The sequence below is a fragment of the Scleropages formosus genome, chromosome 12 (assembly GCF_900964775.1).
Source record: "Scleropages formosus chromosome 12, fSclFor1.1, whole genome shotgun sequence".
Lineage (NCBI taxonomy): Eukaryota > Metazoa > Chordata > Actinopteri > Osteoglossiformes > Osteoglossidae > Scleropages > Scleropages formosus.
In genome coordinates this window covers 14,720,799-14,741,951 of record NC_041817.1, presented here as the reverse complement: position 1 = coordinate 14,741,951, position 21,153 = coordinate 14,720,799, and the positions used below count along the sequence as shown (strand labels likewise).

Sequence of the window (21,153 nt, the reverse complement as noted above, 5' to 3'; positions counted from 1 at the left end):
GTTAGGGTTTATGTGTAACCATTGTGCATTTTTATAAACATTACAGTAGTCCCGGCTGCACTGATGAAGAAATATAAAATCAGAGAGCTGATTGCACTCATCTGCTGCTTTTCGTAACTTGCTTTTTTATTGTGCCTAAAATATCATGCCGACACAACTAGTGAAACCTGGTAAAAGTTGTACAGTGGCTCCTTAAAGCTTGTTCATAACTCCAAAGTTATCCTTTTGCCACTTTTAATATAAGCTTAGTAATACAGACGCTTAGCAGTTTATGTGCTGTGTAGCCTCTGCAAAAACCTCAGACAGAATTACAATAAACAAACACACACACACGCACATTGCCAGAAACTGCTTGTCCGGAGCGGGGTCGTGACGATCCGGAGCCTAACCCAGCAACAAACACAGGGCGCAAGGCTAGAGGGGGAGGGGACACAACCAGGACGGGACGCCAGTCCATCACACACAAGGCACCCCAAGTGGGACTCGAACCCCAGACCCACTAGAGAGCAGGCACAGGCCAAAGCCACACCTCCCTACAATAAATATAAAACTGTAAAATGCTGAACTGTATTTTGCTTTACTGCCATCTATTGTTCTGACACATAAACAGTTGTGACTCCAACATTGACAGAAACCTTAGGAAAAAAAACATTAAGAAAATATATGTTTAAACAAATGCATCTTTAAATAAGTGTTCATACCTTTGAAAATTCCAAAGTCAGTGCTTCATACGACAATGAGCTCGTCTACCACCGAGAACCCTGATCCGGCTGGCCTTATGTTACAGCCGGCAATGTGTGAAAAAATAAGTAAATGTGACCCACAGCACGGGATGGCTTGTACTTTTCAGGGAACAGGCCAGCGTACAGGTTCTATAGACTTTACTTTCCTACAGTATCAGTGATTGTTTGAAAGTGTCACTCATTCTAGCTGCTGTACGTTTTGCCCGGTAAACATGGTCTCTTACTCTCAGGAAAAGCAGCGGAAAACTGCGTGTTCCCCGCAGTCTCCTAGAAGTGAGGGCCGCAATATGAAGAACAGGTGACGTGTAGGCCAAAAAAAATCTCAAATTTTTATTGCTTCTGCGAAAAGCTCTGCAGATTTTATTCGCCTCGCACCATACCCAAAGCGCAGTAGCTCTGGCTTCATCGTTCCACTCTCGAGGAGCAAACGTAACTGCTGAATGTATTTGTGAACATGTCATTTTAGCTACGGCTTGCCTTGTTACATTACGGTGTGATGGAGAGAGACCATGAAGACATCTAACTCATGGTGACCCAGGACAGTGTGATAACTCAACGCACGGGTGCTATTGACCCGCTTGGCGTTCATTCGGCTGTCATTTCCGTTCATTAAAAAAGTAGTGTTTTGTAGATCATTACTTACTGTCGCTTTCTTCATTCTTTTGCTCACTTTGACTTCTGTTTCTTCAGTCAAAATATTCCATCTATCAAAATATTAGAAAAATACTGAACTCATGATATTTTGGTCTGGATGTATTTCTCTGTTTTAGGTTTCAAAACATTTTTTAATATCTGAAGTAATTAAGCCAAAACTTATTCTTCCACCCAAAGAGTGAAATGAACATTTATTTCACACAAGTCTTGATTCCAAACATAACAGTATAAAAATTATTCAGAGCCCAAACATGCTAAGGTACCAAGCATCACCGGGAAAACTTTGGCCAAAACAAGGTTCCCGGGTTCTTGTATTGGTTTGTCAGCATTTTCAAAATGTTAATCCAGTTACAATTTTTGAACAGTTCACTACCAAAATATATTTGTGTTCCCGTACTTTCATATTTGTACAGTTTTTGTGTTGATGATAAAAACAGCCCAGACATCTGCAGTCCAACACTGGGATTTATTCGCTATGTGAAAAAGTGCTTCCAGCAGGTGAAGGAGCTTAACACAGAATATGTGTCAATCTTACATCACACAATACACATATACAGTAGCTTTGTTAACAACTAGCTTTACATTCACCCTTGTCTATACGAACTTCAGACTTGTAGGAGAAGCTTAGGAAAAGGAGGGAGAGAGCCCATTCTGTCCTGTAAAGACCACCTGTCTACACTTAGACTACTCCCTGTAGAGCTCTGTTTTGTGTTCATGCGGACTTGCAAACTCACTCTCTCATTAAAAGCTACATGTATGTTTTCTGTAAATTCTCTTGAGCGGGTCAGTTCGTGATGCCTCGTCTGTTTCAGACTAAAGTCCTTAGGTTGCCCTTGGTGACTGTAAAGGAGGGGTGACATTTCATGAGAACTTTACATGTAATGCACAATAACACGCAGAACGGGCTGTCTCTCTTGTACAAGTCCACAGTAGTTTGGTGCAGTGCACGTTACGATTTCGGCATGGCGAAATCGGAGTTCGGGAGTCGTACGTTTAGTCCTGAGCCAAAAAAACAAAAATGACAGCAGTCGCTGAGGGCGTCTAGAGGAGGAGGTGTCCCGCTGCAGGGCAGGGCTGTGGAATATACAGACAGGAGAAGCCAGCACAAATAAGGCACAGACAGACAGACGGACAGACAGATGGACGGACACTTCTAGGCAGCAAGACAGCATAAGGTAAAGCAGCACTGACAGCCTGTACAGACACAATAGGGGCACAGTGCAGTACTTACTGTGCGAGTGAAAAAAACACAAGACAGTGGCATCGTGTGGCTGTCTAATAGCATCCAAGCAGATGAACTTAGTATTAACATCCTCTCGCATCCTGAGCATAAGCACATGGAGCTCTTCATTCATTTAGTTTAATTCTGAAAGCATATTAAGTAATTACACACTTCATTATGTAATCTGTATGTAATCTGTAATTAGACCCTTGATTACGTTCTGTCAATGAGTTCTTTTGATTAAACAGTCATATTTTTTTCTTCAAAAAAAGTCACAGACTGTAATTAAACCCCGGAACAATGTTTCACTGGAAACAAGAGGTATTACGTATCGAGGAAGAACCCCAGACTGCAAAAAATGCTTGGAATATTAAATTTATACACTAGAGTGGCGTGTTCAGTTACATATTCTTCACTTGTCCAAAACCTCTTACATTCATACATACAAAGGCACCTATCCATCATTTAGTTATGCTACTTTGATGTAATAGAGAAAAAATAAAAAAGATCTGTGAGCATTTATTACCTTGATAAAAATATACACTGTATTTTAATATAAATACATATTTAAATGCATATTAAGCAACATTCAGAAAATGGTGCAGTACAAATGGTGGAGACTGGTGAATTGTCAAGAACAACTTGGATTTTCCTTCTTTTACATACCTATAGAGAGGGTTCTGCATGTGTATAGATATATATATATTTTTATATATATATATATATATATAGCTGACAGTGGACAGGCTAGGTACGTTTCTCACAGGTACAGCCACTGTGTCGTAGCCAGGAGATATGCTTGAAACCCTCTGGCCACAGAATTATCTGTTCCATCGCATGCATACCAAGTGGTTGATCATTTTTAAATCGTTTTATGGTTTTAAACTAAGTTCACCGCTTACAGGTCAATGACCAGACTTATCCAAAATAGAGGGTCTCTCTACCCCATATTATTGACTCACAACAGCTACGCATTCTTCTGAACGTAGGAACACTTTTGACAAGACATTTAGTCACAGGTAAGCATAGTTGAAGTGTGTTTCTTAAACAAGAAGTGTGAACTCAGAATTACGCACTGGTGATCATACTGACACGTGTCAAGCACAAGGTGACGACTATAAGAACTACACACGATTACATTTTTAAGAGCAGAGAAAGGGAATTGGAAAGTTCAACACATACTGAGAAGTACATCTCAGATTTATACAAAGTGAAATCCGTGGATGTAGAACCACTATATAAGGTTATATATGCTGCCTGATCTTTGTTCCACTTGACATATAGCCTGGTTGCATACTCTCAGTAGTAGCTCCCATTGTTGGAACTGGATTTCCTCATTAATATAATGTCAGACTGCTTAAAAATACCGTCTATGCTCTACTTTTTAATGTGAATATGAATTCAATCCAGCATTACCAGTCCAGTAGTTTTACAAGTCAGGTGGGATTTGTTCAGTTTGTTCTCGAAATCAGTGCTTAGCTGCTATCAGGAAACACCTGCATTTCAAGGAGTTTTATTTAACTTTATTGTACCTGCATTAAGTGACTGTCACCTGTGTGCTATCTCTCCCAATTCACTGAGCTGTGTAGAACAAGGTGTTCTACAAACATCTTTCTACTCAATCATTTAAAATGTTTTTTTTTCAAAAATATTTTTCTTTCTTTCTTTCTTTCAGGAATGGCTCATGAGGAATACAAATTGCTCTTATATAACATTTTTTAATTCTTCATTAGGATTTACGTGATACACGCCGTCCATATTTTAAATTCCAGTGAGCTGTAGAACTGAAGATAGAAGCCTATACTGAATTATAATTAAATCCTTGTCCTCTATGCAGGAGATGAATCAAAGAGTCTTTCATTTGCAGTGCTTCGAAAAGAGATTCTTGATTGTCACAGCATCAGTGTCATAGTCATTTGGCAAAAATATGGACATAGACCAGTAGGACAAAGACATCATGGGCAGTGAAGCCACTGCTGTCCCAGATCTGAGGAGATCCTACATGTGATGACTCTGCAAATAGCATCCGAAATCAGGAAACTGCGCAACGAAGTCACGTGTTATATAATGAAAATTATTTCTTTCTATTTACTGTATATAGATGTGCTTACACCTCAGTCCACTAAAACTTGTGCTACATCCTCACAGTGACAACTGACAGTTGAGGCACACAGAGTTTATCTTGGCCTGAGCACAGAAAACCACAGTGCCCAGAAATGACTAGCATGTACCCTAAATAGTGTTCTTTGAACTGGGCCACTCCCACGCATGGCTTTGAGTGAACCTGGGTATGGCCAAAGTGGGGGCATGTGATTCTCACTGGCTGGAGGCCATGCCCACACACTGCTCATTATGAAGCCTCAGATCATCCAAGGTTGCGTATGAATCAAATGCCGTCCCGACAGCAACGCTCCCAGGTCCAGCTGTCACCACATTTGCCACCGGTTCCCCCTGCCCACTTGTGCTGGTTAGCTGGATGCTTCTCTCCGTCAACCCCTTTTTGGCAGAATCAGCTGCACCCCCTATCTGGGAGTAAGGGCTTTGTTTGGAATGGTCTGGTAGGCATGGAACTAGGTGCACAGCCCCTCTGGCATTAATTCCATTCACACAGGTGTAGAAGTCTTGGTTGATTTGCTGAACAGGGGCAGGACTGAGAATCATGCTGTAGCCCAGAGCCGGAAAAGTGAGCAGTTCTGAGTGTAAGATGCTGGGGTCAGGCTGTGCCAATGTGGGCATCGCTGTTGGACTCAGAGCAGAAGAGTCTTCCTGGCCATGTGTGGATGCTTGCCAGTAAGGAGCCAAGGCCTGGCTATAGCATGTGGGCCCCACCAAGGTCTGCATAGGCTGCTGCCCCCTCGGGCAGCCAGGTCCGTTGATACTAGGTGGGGGTTCTCCTTCCATCTTCTTTGACTGGGCCATTGAATTCTCCTTAAAGGAGAGCCCTTCATCCATGCTGACCTGGAGCAAGACCTCCTCACTGTACTGCGGAGTTGTGTATCCATGGAAGGAGCTGAATAAACGGTTGATTTCCTCTACTTTTCCACTCTGAAGAGACAGGTATAAGACAAAAGCAGATGGAAGAGGCCCCAAGTAACTTATTTATGCTTTTCTTCTATAAGCGTCTAAAAACCTCCAAGTAATTGTTGTACTGAGAATAAAAACAACTAAGCTGTTATTTCACACACTTGTATAATATAAAGGTCTTTGTGTTTCACAGGGAAATTTTCTTCATTCATCGTTACAAAGGAACTCTGAACCTCTCTACAAATGTTAATGTCACGCCAATACTTAAATTATTTCGGCATCACCTAAAAATGTGTTTTGCTGAAGAAGGACAGTTATGCTTCTCTCCTACTAAATAGAGAAAGTACAGTTGTGGGAAAATTAATAAAGCTAATTTGACAAACAGCAGAATTAACAACTAGTTTTAAATGGTCTGCATTCATATGGTTTGGAAGATGAAAAGAGATTATCCAGACCTTGAGGAGTGTAGAATCAATGCCCCTGATCCGTGGCTTAGGAACAGGAGGCAGGAGCAAGGCTTTCAACCTGAAGAGATAGTGGAAGTCAAAGAGGAGCTTTAAATATAATGTCAACACAGTCCTTCTCGCTCTATTTCAGAATTCTCTACAGCATGCGCCGTGTGCATGCACAGTCTCACACACAAATGCACTCACCAAGTATTTTTCTTCTAATTAGTATGTTTTTTTTTATCCTAATTATACTTTGAAATTAAGTATGTGATTTATATTTAAATATATTTGCACTGAATAATCTACTTTTTGGAATTAATCATAAAAGACAGAAGTAGTCAACTTGATTCTTATGAAACATATGATTGTGTGGAAACTCTGCCTTTATAAATAATCAGACTGTTCCCAACAGCTGGAGGGCAGAACGACTGCAGGCCAGGAAATCCTATGGAATTTGAGAAGGCCCCGTGTCACGCCTCGTGCTGAAACACAGTGTACATTGTGTGCATGTCTTTCTGTGTATTTGTGTTGGTCTTTGTATGTACAGTCCACACATTTTACCTCTTGCTCTGTGGAATGACTCCAAAGCCAATAATGAGGAAGGTCATCATGCTAACCCCTGTCACCAGGATCACAGCCAGTGTCTTGTCTAGAACAATCGCAGAGACACAGCAGTTCAAACACTACAGTAATTGAAGACCAAAGTGCCAAAGTCCATTCCCAGTATGAAAGTCCTTAGACCATTGCTTTATTTAAAAGAAGCATTTCATATTTACTTTCTTTTCATAAGAAAAACCCTGTGTCTAGAATGTCACTGGGGGACATATCCCAGTCGATGGTTTAGCCTGTTGTCAATATCAACATTCCTTTACCATCATGTTGACTGAAAGTGAAAGGGGATACCTTATGGCTGCCTGGATGTACTTATATCTGTTGTAGAGCATGCTGAATGTGAAGGAGGTGTGCCTTTATCGTCCCAGGAGTAGAGTCAGCAGCAGGGGGATTGTAGTGGCACCTGTCTAGGTGGGTTACCGACAGCGAAAGGCACGTACCTATGCCCTGTTTGGCCGGGATGTCGACAGTCAACGGAGAGCTCCACTTGCTCCACAGTCCAGCATTGCGGGACTTGCAGCGCACCCTCACTACATAGCTCCCCACTGGAAGATCCAGTAGCTCGAGATGGGGCTCACGCAGTCCTCCCTTCACCTGCAGGTGGCAGCACAACAACACACCAGTTAAACAGATACACACCGACTGCTATGCAGGCATGTTAAACCCAAGAAAGGTTACACAGATATGCTAAACATAACGTTACCCGGGTACAATAAGTAGAACAAAAGAGACACACTAACCAGTGTTACACAGCTACAACAAACAGAACGAATACAAATACACAAAAGAGTGCCACAGAGGTGCAATTAATAGGACTAATATACACACACTAAACTCAACGTTACACATGTACAATCCACAATACAAATACAAAAGAACACATTGCACAAATAGAGCAAACAAATTACACAGCTATACAATTATACAGAGAACAAACATACATCCATGAAACAGAATGATACACAAATATAGGAAGCAAAATGTTTCACAGGTAGCCTACAGTAAATAACACCGATAGACCAATGTCATATCGATTAAGCAAACACAATGTAACAAAGGTGCACCACACTGTTAAACAAGTAGAACATTCATTCATGTAGCTGATGCTTCTCCCCAAAGCAACTTACAACATTAAGATGTTTACAATTATTTACCCATTTCTACAGCTTGGATGTTTTACTGGAGCAATTTACGGTAAGTACCTTGCTCAAGGGTGCTACAGCTGGAGGTGGGAACTGAACCCGTGGGTCCAAAGACAGCAGCTGTAACCACTACGCTACCAGCTGCCCCTTGAACAAGCAACATACGTAATTACGCAGATAAGATTTTTTTTTGGTTGAATTTTTACACTTCTTCTCACAAGCCAATTATTAAATTCTTATTCCTCCTGACTGAGTCTCCTGCTTCTTTTGACTGTACAGGTACAAACCGATAAAGCAACACTCTATTCGCCCAGTTCCACCCAAAAGTCCTATGGGGGCTGATGTGCTGCCGAGGAGGCCCACAATAGATGCACTACTACCCACGTAAGCAGATGAACTGTGAATAAGCGTGTATTGTAGATCACAGAGCCCAGAGGTGAGACGTATACAACGAAGAACTGACACAGAACCTTCCAGTTGTGGGGTTCAGACTTGCGTCTGAACTGCAGCTCATAGATAAGCGTGACCCAGCCCATCTGTACATCCACAGTCAAGGGGTACTGCCAAGACACCACGACAGTGGACCCTGACTCCTCCGAGTTGCTCATCAGCTGGTAGGTGAGGTTCAATGGTGGGTCTGTCTCCACTGTGGATAAAGAGCGTGGCCATTAGAAAGCAGAGCACATAAAATCAGATGATGGAACATGTGAAAAACTAGTTCTAAAAAGACCATTAGGGACCAAAGGAAAAAAAACAGAAATTTCCAAAAATGTAAATTTTCAAGCAAATGTTCAACAACACAAGTGTATGAGAAACCAAAAATACATGAAAAATGGAACACGCAAATGTAAGAGAAACCAAAAAACAAACAAAAGATAAGTTGCAATGAAGAATACGAAACAACCAGTATCTCATAGCAAACAAGCTTTATCCAATATCAACTTATTTTTAATAAGAGATTAATATGAGCTTCTCTTCAAAAGTATCTCCAAGATTCCTAGACCTCAAAAATACTTTCAAATGGAATCACTTTCTTCCTCATACTACTGTAACCTGTTTCTTTTGGTGTGTACTGACCATCTTGAGTCATGTTCATGATGTTCACACTAGACTGTATGAATACATTGATTTGCCCTTTGTTGATAATCGACTATAGAATATTCTTTATTATCACCTCCTAGCTTTGCTAGAAATTGTATTGCTTTTATCTGAACCTGCAGAATTCCACATTTCACAGGTCTTTTATTTTTATGGAGTGATTTGCAATCTTCCAGGACAGTGGCACAGCAGGTAATGCTGGAGCCTCATTACACCTGAGCTGCATGTTCAGACATAGGTTTAAATATGGCTCGGGGTGTGCAAAGTTTGAGCGTCCTTCGTGTGTTTGTGATCCAAAGACCTGCATGGAAAAAGACAATGGTAAACAACCCCCGTAACCTCCGTTGCCATGAAAACCACGTGAGCAGTTACTGTATGTCAAATTCAACTCAACAGCACTTTCTCTACTTTCCTAACCTACAAGATCTTCCAAAAGCCATACTCAGTTTTTTCATGCAGGGACGAAGACTTAACTGACACTGCTCTACAAATCTACAGCATTTTCAGTAAACTGATAAAATCATGCTATTTTGTGCTTTGTTGCTGTATCTAAATTGTTCTGTTGGGTTTCTTTCTGTGAACAACCTACAAAAGCTTTCATGCTTTGATTCGCTCTCAGATGCGACACGTACCGATTTCAGCTACATCCAGACAGTGCTCCTCCGATGTCTGGTTGCCACGTGCACTGATCGCTGTCACGTTCATACAGTAGACCTCCCACACCTGCGTGTGCTGGCTGTCAAAGTAGCAGCTGTTGGGCCCCCCTGTCGTATAGTCTGGACACTCCTGCTTTGACCCCTTCCTGGAGCACAGGAGAGAGAACAGAGCAGAGGGTACTCAGACACAGCTCACCAAGGAGGATACCGCTCCGAGAAAGAACACGGAGAGGATCATCTGCAAAGAGGAGTGAGAAACACGGAACAGAGGAAATAGAAGAATGTGGGGACAACTAAATGCGAGGTTGAATTCAGGACAAAGAATGATACGCAGGGGAAAGCAAGAACCTCTCAGAGCACTCAGAGGCACACAGTAAGAACAAGTCTAGCGTTGTGCCTCACGAGGTATGCAAATACATCTAGCGGAGCTCAGATCGCTGACAACCGCACAGAAACGAGAGTCGAACTAACAGTCCAAGTAAACTAGAAGCATAAGCAATTTGGAAGATTTATGTATCTAATTTCCTCCACAAGCCTCTTAAGAGCATAATCCAGCGCTGAGCTTTTCAAAAGAATGAAAAAATACTCAGGCTTGTGTTCAAAGATCCCCATACAGAGGAATACACTCACCATATTACTTCCTCTGAATAACTGGCTCAGTTTGCAGTTTAAGAATACTGACAGATACAATTAGAGTAATTTCACCTGCTCATTTTTTTTCTTTAAACCAGTTATCATTGAAGGTCAGTTAATGTATGGTTACTTTTCAGACATTACACGTCATCGTGGCTGACTAATAACACAATTTACATGATTCCGAAACACCTATAAGCCACCCTATCCTCCACCAGCCATAAGTAAATAAGCTTAGCCACAGACATGCAACAAAATATGTTTCTGTGCCTAACAGAAGATCTCTGAAAATAGATGTAATGTGTATAGTGCCTCTGTTTGATAAACAGGATCAAAAGTACATTAGCGCCAGTGTTTGCTAAATAGGAATTACAGAATGTAACCTGAAGCCACTGCATTCTCACAGGGAGCACAAGCTATCATCTCCAACTGTCAGAATGAGTCACAGATTATATACCTACAGGTTGGGCTTTTCTGACAACTCTGACTCCTGCTGTCTAAACCACAGGGTAGAAGGCCACATTTCGGTTCCAGTACAGATACACAGAACGACCCGTTCGCCTTCTTTTTCCTCTGGCTGTCTTACCCCACAGCATAGGTCAGCACATAGGTGACGTTGCCGTTGCCCAGCAAAGGGTTGTCAGGGAAACGCCACCAGCAGGTAAAAGTCTCCATGTTGGGTGAGCGGCAGTAGTGGATTTGGGGCCTGGGGGGTGGTGAAGACACATCTGTGAAAACAATCAACAAGTTACGGATTTATAGATTAGTTTATCTTGTTATCAGCCGCTTTCATCACTATTCCGACTGTAAATGAAAGGCCTATAATATGTTAACCATTGTAATAATCCCTGAGAGGTGCAAGATTGCCCATAAAACGCAGTTGCCAATTTTCACCCACTAATCCTTCCAACAATGTTTATGGACGGGGGTGGGTGGGTGGATGCTGGATTTATGGGCTCTGTAGTAATATGGCCTAATGAAGAAAATGTTGCTAATATGGCATGGTTATTTCAGTAGCTGGATTACACATTCCTTATGAGAAGCAGTCAGTTCAGCTCAGGCCTTCCATGTGACATGGAGAACAGCATCGAGCAGGCTATGGCGCGCAAGAACATTATGCAAGTCGTAGAACAAACGAACCCACTGTTGCTACACACATCAGTTTTGTAAACACATCTATTTTGTTCTTTTTTAGTTAACGGGACACCAGCAGGCTTTACATAAATTTGATCTTGAATAAGACCAAAGATTAAATCTTTCAGAACCCTCCAGGACATGACCAACTCAAATAAACCCTGGTTTTCAAACTACCATATAGTAACAACATATCTTCCCATGAAGCGAACATTGAGATGCCAATTCATAGCATTCTGTTTATATTTCTTCGATGCCAAAACTGGTGTTAGATGTTGTAAAATAAATGAAGAGGATATATAAAACAGAATATTCTTATTTCAAATAGCTGAAGACTATGGCATGCCTAGATTGTTTTCGCAATAACTTGATACATCAATGTATGAAATGGCACGCTTCTTTCACACAGTAGCCAATTGTTTGTAGTTCTGCTGAGTATATTTTGAATATTTATGACCAAAATGTGAACTGTGAAATAGAATTTTATGCTTAAATTAACTTGCTCTTTAACTATTACTATTACTTTAATATTCCGAACACTGTACTATACCATCACGCGCACAAGTGGTTACCCTGTGTAATTATGAAATGCGTACTCCTGTTAAGTGCAGCACATCATTCTCTGCAAACATTTTCAAGCAACACTATTGAACAATACAAGTTAGTAAATTTCACCAGGAGCATGCACAAAGCATACCTGCTTAAACACTCTGTAGGTCTCCCTGACACTCTTTAAGAGGTCTGTGCAATACGTAAAATGTCAAACCGGATTACAAATATCTCTGTAGAATGAAATGTACCCAACACGCTGCAAGGCCACAGTCTGGACATGAGCCATTCTAGTTCCTGCAGCTGAACACTGGGCAGATATAGCTTGAAAAACAACTGCAATGTATTCTATACTGAACTACAAACTTTTCAGTTTTACACAAATGTTTTCACTTTGCCTGTTTTACTTATTAATCATTTTGCCCTAACAAGCAGTCATTAGTTGTACCCTGGGGGGGGCCCAGTGGCGCAGCAGGCTTGGTCGGGTCCCGCCCTCTGGTGAGTCTGGGGTTCGAGTCCTGCTTGGGGTGCCTTGTGATGGACTGGCGTCTCATCCTCAGTGTGTCCCTTCCACCCCCAGCCCTGCGCCCCGTACTGCCGGGCAAGGCTCCGATTCGCTGGGACCCCATTTAGGACAAGCAGTGTGTGTGTGTGTGTGTGTGTGTGTGTGTGTGTGTAGCTGTATCAGACAGTGTGTGTGCGTAAAACTGTATCCTGTATTTGCAGTCGCTAAAATAATCACCCCTGTGGAAAGTCTCTTTTTTATTCTATTGAATGTGGAATTAAACTTGTCAGTTCTCTACAGTGAAACAGAACATGTGTACTGTAAGGCTGCAATTTTAGATTTCCTTTCTATTTTCCCTCTACAGTATGAGTTTTAGAAAACATACAATGGTGAGAATTGAAAATCTTTTTTTTCTATTTCCTGAACAATATTCCACAATCCATTACGTTGGAAAGAACATCTCAAACCGCTAAAAAGTGTACAGGAAACAGAAGTTTCCTTCTCTGGCTTTAGGGCTTTCGAGAACAGTGAGCCTTTCTTGCTGTTCGATCTTGGGGTTAAACACGTCGATTTTAGCAGCCTGGAAATGCATATGCTTCTTCTGGCTACTTGCTACAAGAGCAGTCAACAGCCCAAAATCAACGCTTCAGCACCTGGACAGCGTCTGCAGCCCTGTCTCCCGGTATGCCATGATCAACTCTAAGGACACCCAACTATAGCTCCTGCACCAGGGGATTGTGGGAAGCATTCACACAGGCGTAGCACATTAGCATTAGCTTTCCTCACTTTTCATTTCTCGTTGGCCTGAGTCAAGGACAAAGGGGAGAGCCCATTCTGCCCTGGATAACCGGCACAGACAATTACACTTGGGAGACCGAATGGCAAACAGACATGCGTGAACCTCAGTAATCTTCACTGTAAAGCGCTCAGGATGTTGCTGACAATATGAGAAGAAAAAAAAAAAATCTGATTTCTGTCCTTTGTGCTTGCTCGTGGAGTCAGTAAGAGGCATTTTTCATTTTGATCCTGAGCATTTTAGAGTGGAGATTACTTCTTTGCATGCTGTAGTGCCCTAGTGCACTGTGTGTCATGCGTGCTGGGTTGGCTCTCGTGGTTTGCCTGATGTGCTGTACGTTCACCTCTCGTACCTCTGGAAATACCCCCTGAGACACTTCCAGCTTATATCACCGCACTTGTGCTTGCTTCTGTTTCCTCTCTGCCACAAACTATATATGAAACATTTCACACAAAATATTCATGGCTGACACTATTTCAGTGGTTAGAGCAAATGATGGCTCCGTTGGTGTCTGGCAGCTATTGCCATCGACCTGATTTCACTGTCTGCTCTACGATTCTCCTCCATGGACTCTCCTGTTCATACCCATCTCCAACTCGATAGAAATGCCAATCACCCTGCCTGCTGCCAGTTTTAAATTATGTCTATAACCTGAAAATAAACTATACACACACACACACCATCTGAAGCCGCTCGTCCTCAGGGGGGTCGCGGCGAGCTGGAGCCTAACCCGGCAACACAGGGTGCAAGGCTGGAGGGGGAGGGGACACACCCCGGTCGGGACGCCAGTCCGTCACAAGGCACCCCAAGCAGGACTCGAACCCCAGACCCACCAGAGAGCAGGCCCTGGCCAAGTCTCCTGCGCCAACGCGCCCCCCGTTAAAAATACATTAACTGCTGATAATGATCTTCATTACCCTCATCTTTTCATGTGGACTTGTTCCAGCAAACGTTCCAGCAACTATGGTCCAACTCCTGCTCCATGTCTCTACTAAGGTACAGGCCATGCAGCCCTGCACAGAGCTGACTACCCAGCTTCATGTTGCTTGAACACCTGGCACCATTCAATCACAGCTAGCTTCAAATGGAGTGCACTCTGTAGCATGAAGAAACCACTGACATAGCAGCACCCTGGCTTTATTTTTCATTTTAACTTGGTATTCCTTCAAGCTCTAAGTGAAGACTTTATGTGATACAAAGTCTGTTTCCAAACTCACCTATCCCATGAACATACCTGAAGCTGTTTTTTCATCCTGGTATTTATCCATCTCCGACAACAGCGCGTGGCTGTGCAATATACAATGTACTATGTCTAATGAAAGCCAGCTTCACAAGTTTATTCTGAGAGCAACATAACCAAGACAGAATGTCACAAAAAATATGGAGTCCAGGGAAAATTGAACAGCAGCAGGAATTTGAGTAGGAACGATTTTTCACTGGGTCCTCATTGCTCCAGTAGATTACAAGGTCATACAAGATGACATGAAAAACACTATTCTGAAAGTATCTTTCTGAAACATCAGTGCAGGCATTACCATCCTTTTTTTTTTTTTTTTTTACATGGGTCAAATATGTTATTACAGATTAGGACGCAAAAAACAAGGAGCTTTTCATGGAGCAGTAAAATGGCATAAAGTCCCCTTTCGCAGAATCTGCTTTCTATGAAATCTGGGACATGTCAGTTTTGGATGGTTAGAGCTCATCCTCAGGTTTGGAGATATGCGATGAGAAGCTGGGGATTGCGCAAGTTGCTGATAACAGTACTGCTGTTCAATTTTGTTTCTTGTTGCTTTATTAAATTTCTTGTTCCTCTACAAAAAAGACTTACTGCCTAAGCATATGAAATAAAAAATGCCAGCTGAGCAGTGAAACAGTAAAAGAAACCCAACAAATCATCCTGTTAAATGTAAGTAAACATGCACTGTTACGTTAGGGACAAATGTTTGCCTGACTCTTTGACACTTGCAGTTACTCTGTTGCTATGACAGATGCAAAACATCCTTGTTTCTCCTCCGTCAAGAGTCATGAGTGTAACAAATTTGTTATATTATATTTTTTCATTATATTCATCGGAGAACATTAATTTTGCCCTTCACAGATTGTGTGGTTCCTTTCTCTGTCTTTATTACATTTCATCTTTTGAAATGTGAGTTCTAGTTTAGCCTCCAGTAAGCAGGAAAATGACTTTTCATACTCTCATTTAAAATTCTACTGTTTATAGAATACTACATGCAATTACTACAATAACTTACATGGAAAAACGTATCAGAACTGTGATCAGATTTTTCCCAAATTTTGAAAAATGCTACTGTGTGGCATCCCATCCAGGGTATATACAGCCTCACACTTCCAAGATAGCTTTCGGACCACATGACACTGTACTGAACAAGCAGTTACTTAAGATGGATGGATGACAGGATGCACGGAGAATCAATTAATGGATGGCTTGGTCCTTAAAAAGTTGGCTATTTTGTTAATAGTATTAATTTTTTTTCCGGTCTGGAAAGAGAGCAAGTAGGCAAGTATTTTATTTGCTTAAATTTATTTGTAAATACTAGTAAAAACTAGTTTATTACCTAATAAAATTTAGGGATCAGTCCATTCCTTTAATTAGATTAGACAGAATTTATATTGTAGGACCGATTTCCATACTGTAAACATCTAAGAAAACTTTTACTTCATAATCATTATCACAGCCCTATCATAACTTGCTCTAGCTTTTTTACATGTACTGCATGTGTCTCACATGCCATTTATATTGTTATGTATATCTATGTAGTACTGATATGCATTCATTTTCGACTGATGGTGGGGAGAAAAAGGCTAATGAATTGTGTCTTTTTGCCTTATTGATTCACTACAGCTATATTATCAACGTTTCCTTTAAACAAAAATGCATTTAAAACTTTAAATCAACTCAACAGTATCAACAATATAGTTTTAGAATGTTAAAAAGTACAGCATTATTTCTTGGAGTTCCTTTTCTACTGTTCTGTGTAGTACTGCACAGAGCTGTTATAGAGTGTATCAGAGAGACCTACAGAGTGTTTTCCGCCAAAGAGTTCATCTGTCACGAGCTCAGTCAGTATTGTCTGGGTAGCCAAGCGTCGTGTGTGTTATAAACAGTGCTGTGGAGTCGGAAGCAATTATTGGGTTACTGGAGTCGGAGTCGAAGGTTTTGTGTAAGAACTCCACAGCCCTGGTTATGAATGTTTTTTTTTTTCTAAACTTTTAAACATATTTTAGAAGAGGTACATAAAATTCTTTTTGTGAATGTATATTCTGATACGTATATCTGTTTTTTCCTTCTTCTTCTCTCTTTCTGCTGGCAGGAAAGTGCCCAGTCAAGTGTCACTGCAGGGTTCCACGTTGAGGTGCTGCTGATTCATGTAACACAATGAAACCATCAGTAATAAAGGACACAAAAAATAGGAAAACGGAAAAATCTGAACGGCAACCCCACATGGAAATAAGCAACAAGAAACAAGCCTCCATTTGTGAATCCCCTGTCATGGTTGGTCAACCCATCCACGCTTCATGCTCAGTGTGTTTCCCGTGTGTCTCGGCGTGTCTCGGCATATCTCACAATGCCAGGACAGCTTATGCCTCCAGCCACTTAGCACTGGTAATTCAATGACAAGCCCCATACAATCAGGCCCTTGTTTTCTGTCCCCCAGAGCCTCTAAAGATTTTATTTGAATAAGGCTAAGCATACTTTCAAGAACAGAGTGACCTAACTTTGTGAAATGCTACAAAACTAGCTTTGAGCATTGCTTTTAAGACTGGCGAGGCTATTGTGAGCTAGCATTCTCCTCACTGCAGCATATTGTCTCTCAGCGGGCTTGTAACCTCATCAATAAAATAATAGACGGAGCCCTTGAAAGTAGCCTGTTAGCTCCACAAACCCATGCTAATAAATCAAAAGAATCGAGGACAAGTCTGGCTGCACAGTGAACTTCCTTGTCCGTTCTTAAATCGCTTACAGTTTTTGTGTGAGCAATACTCTCACAGATTCCTTCACAACAATACAGTCTTAAAGAGAATTACTATCCTCGGTTTTCGCATGTCCCTCACCAGGAAACGGTCTCATCGGTGCTAACCAGCTCACCGGTGCATTCCCGTTAGATTAGTCCATTGAAAAGCAAACAAGCTTTACTTGCCGTCTTTGGCGTTCAGAGTGTGGGTGATGTCCTGGGCATTGCGGGGGAGTGCAGTGACCCCCATTCTGATCCAGGGCAGAACCAGAAGCAGGAGCTTCCACATCTTCGCCGCCCTCAGAGCCCTGCGAATGGCACAGAAACACGCCGTGAAGCAGAGTGCGTTAAGCTGCTTACATACCCGTGCTTATACCTCTTTGTTTCTCTTCAGAAAAAAGACATATAAAACGGCTGTCATAAAATACGCGCGCTTTCCGTAAATTTCCACTTCAAAAAAAAAACCCAGAGGAGGAAGACTAAAAATGGAGAAGGAGAGATTCTGGGCTCATCAGTGTCTTTTTGTGCGTCTCTATGTGTGAGGAGAGTAGCTGATAAAAAAGTGCTGCATCCATAACAGTCATGGGACAAATCACAGGACAAGCAATCCCTTCCCCAAACCTTATTAGGCTCGCCTCTCACATGGAAAAAAAAAAAAAAAACTTCTCGATGTGTAAACATGTCTCTGGGACACAGAAAAGGCACAACAAACAGTGAACCTCCATTGACAGAGTACTAGTTTCATTACCTAACTTGTGAAGGTTTCATCACTGAATGTTTTTGTTTATTTTAATACATCAGGGGTATTTGTCTCCCAACTCATTCATTACTGGGAAAACACCGTCATGAGTGAAATACATTAAAAATGAACGAAACTTCAAATGAGGCTGGACGAGAGTGTGACAACGACCCGACGAGAGAGCGGTGCTCGTCCGGCGAAACTGAACAAAGAGCCGATGAAAGCAGGACCTGAAAGCGGGAGTCAGTAATAGTCCAGATGGAATAAGTTGTAAATGAGATAACCATGTACAGCAAAACTTTAGGTATAAAATCTAAATTTCTATTGTTGTTTCTGAGCCGGAGGGGGGTGTGGTGGTGCAGTGGGTTGGACCGCAGTTCTGCTGTCCAGTGGGTCTGAGGTTCGAGTCCCGCTTGGGGTGCCTTGTGACGGACTGGCGTCCCGTCCTGGGTGTGTCCTCTCCCCCTCCGGCCTTACGCCCTGTGTTACCGGGTAGGCTCCGGTTCCCCGCGACCCCGTATGGGACAAGCGGTTCTGAAAATGTGTGTGTGTGTGTGTTTCTGAGTCTGTTTTTATATACCTCTTAATTTCTTATTTTGCTTATGCACAACAAAAAGAAAATCAGATGACGCTGAAGTGGCAGTAAATATTGGGTTAAATGACACGGTTATTGACTTGTTTACTGAAGTGAGAGTTGGAAGAGATTTGTGAAGCAAATAACTACAGTAGCGAATGGACAAGGTAAGACAGTGCAGTCAGGGCTGGGCTAACGCAAAACCTGCAACTTCAGTACAAGGAGGCCTGGGGTTATGCATTGGTGGTAATGAAAAGCAGAAGGTGATTTAACAGAGGCTGATCTATGAACTCGAGCTTGTTCTGAAAGATCTGCCATCTGTCATTGTCCTCTACACTGATCCAGTTAGTGCTGGCTTTCATCAGTTTGACCCAAGCAAGAAAAATACACACCACAGAGAACCTATACAAACTACAGTACTTTGCACTATATGTGGAGAATATGAATCAAGACAATAGAACCCCTAAATTAAGTAAATAAATGACAATTCAGCCCCTACAGTCAAATGCGCACATAGACACTACCTCCTATGTGATGAACCCTCCCCGATTTTAAATACAATCACAAAAGCACACAAATAGACACTCTGGTGTTCACCGGAATGACATGCTCAAACAGACAGAAACACGCGGCCTCAAAATCATAGTCCTTCCAGCTGGAGGTGACCACATCTCCACTGTAGGACAGGCAGTTAGACAGAGATGAGCAGGAGATACAGCAAGGGAACAAGCAGACAAACTATAGCTGTTATTACTGCCATCCAAATGCGTGGTCTGGCAGGCCTGGCCATATGGCCCAAGATTAAAGCACATATTCTTATTGATCTAGGAGTTAAACCCCAGCAGGCCCTTATCTGTGTAAGAGCAAATCCCTTTGAGAACAAGCTGCCAGGGCAATGATCTTATTAGCAGGGCGCACAAATGCACGTGTGACTGCCCTTTTGGGTAAGAATGTGAATGTGTCTGAATATTTTTGTTTTCTCAGTATGCGTGCTTAAATGAAGGAACCCTCAGCCCATACTCCAATACGTATAGCGAGTGTATCAGACCCCAGACGAAATTCCATCATTCAGAGCTTCATATATAGCCCAGCTCCTACTACAAAGGCAGTTCTGTTACAGGGCCATACACGAACGCACGTGGGACGGTAAAATCACATACTATGGATGTTAGTATACGTATAACACTGGTCACATTTACCCGCACAAAAGCGTACTCATCCATGGCATAATAGCCACATTGTCAGCACCAAGAAATATTCAATACACAGACTCGGTGTGAAAGCAGTGCAGCAGAAGTTTCGGCCAAGAATGGCAGTTGGCTATATTTAGACACAGCACATCGAAAACAAAGATATCCAAATGTCGGTTCATATCGTTTTGACCACAGGACTGACTTGTCTTGATGACGCACACCTAGAGCAAGCATGGCCCTGAAGACGAGATTTAACCGTAGGAGAAACATAACAGTATTCAGCCCACAAGTAAGGCACAAGAGGACAGGTCAGATGTAAGGTTTCATTGGTACCAAGACGCAGGCAAGGAGTGGTGGACAAATCCTCCACGATCTATTAATGCTCTAAGATGGCTATCCTGTGGTTCAGAGATTTACAACCTCTATAATTATTGAAGGTCCAAGGTCCATATCGGCCAATTCCCGACATTCGGATCCTAACATCGATGTGCTCCACATCATACGCCGCTTGTACATCAGAACTCAGGAAGCACACATTTAAGGAGAATGTACACCGAGGCAATTGGATCCAAGACCATAGAGCCCTGTCTATATCACATTCCATCACTACTCTCACTGCCCTACCTGTCCTTATCGACTCCTTATAAACTCAAGTGTATTTGAGAGCAGAGTGTTCTAAGGAGAGGATACATTTCCATGCTGCTATAACTTAAGTGCAGAGTATTTTCCCAAAGTACATTCAGACCTTGTATGTGCAAACAAGTTTCATTATAGAGGTCACCAGTCGTCAGACCCCCTATCCCCACCCCTAGCAGCACACTACCCCACCCACACACCAACTGCCACCAGTGTCTGATCCACTCAGAGGCTTCTTCACCTGCTGTCACAGTTTAAGATTAGTGAAATTTCATCTGCACCAGGTCCACTGCAAGATCCAGATTCCCACAGATGCAGTCTCAAAAGTCATGGCCCATACCATGCCTTGGGAGTAGTCACAGACCTGAGATGACTACTGACCTTCACTGCCTAACCATTTACTTCCAGGCTAGCATTGTACAACATCCTTAAAGGATAGAGTTGACTGATTCAAGATATCTTATTCATTGCAGGCTTGTGAGATGGTGGGACCTAATAAATATTTTGTATCTTATGGTTGTTGGGATGAAGAGATGATGGCATCTGAATGTGGGGCAAACATCTCACTATCAGCTGCACTTGGTACAGCAGTATAGGAAAAGGGTAGTTCAGTAAGAAAATCTCTTATGTCCTACAGAGTCCTGTAGGTTGGTGAGCTTCTGGTTTATTCTGGTGACCTTTTGGGGACCTGATCAGTATTTATAGGTGGCTTGAGGGTGGTCTGGGAAGGAGGGCTCTGTTCATTGCGCTGATACTGGTGCAAATGTGCCCTGGATTTAGGGGTAGACTCTTTACAATACACAAATCACAGGAGCAGCGC

The 21,153-nt window shown here is 42.2% G+C and overlaps 1 protein-coding gene across 3 annotated transcripts in view; it reads right to left on the bottom strand.

Annotated features, from left to right (window-relative positions):
- Positions 1 to 1,850: 1,850 nt before the first annotated feature.
- Positions 1,851 to 21,153, bottom strand: part of LOC108937710 (prolactin receptor-like) — a 28,045-nt gene continuing 8,742 nt past the window's right edge. For 2 of the 3 annotated variants that reach the window (XM_018757803.2, XM_018757822.2), the window contains exons 2-9: positions 17,378 to 17,499; positions 10,820 to 10,961; positions 9,577 to 9,746; positions 8,317 to 8,492; positions 7,145 to 7,298; positions 6,654 to 6,741; positions 6,099 to 6,168; positions 1,851 to 5,664 (exon numbers count right to left, since the gene is read on the bottom strand). In XM_018757803.2, the coding sequence (XP_018613319.1) occupies positions 4,936 to 5,664; positions 6,099 to 6,168; positions 6,654 to 6,741; positions 7,145 to 7,298; positions 8,317 to 8,492; positions 9,577 to 9,746; positions 10,820 to 10,961; positions 17,378 to 17,480 (1,632 nt within the window). In that variant the 5' untranslated portion in view covers positions 17,481 to 17,499 and the 3' untranslated portion in view covers positions 1,851 to 4,935. Of the gene's footprint in view, positions 5,665 to 6,098; positions 6,169 to 6,653; positions 6,742 to 7,144; positions 7,299 to 8,316; positions 8,493 to 9,576; positions 9,747 to 10,819; positions 10,962 to 17,377; positions 17,756 to 21,153 lie in introns of those variants that run through there. The other variant, XM_018757812.2, reaches the window with a different exon arrangement.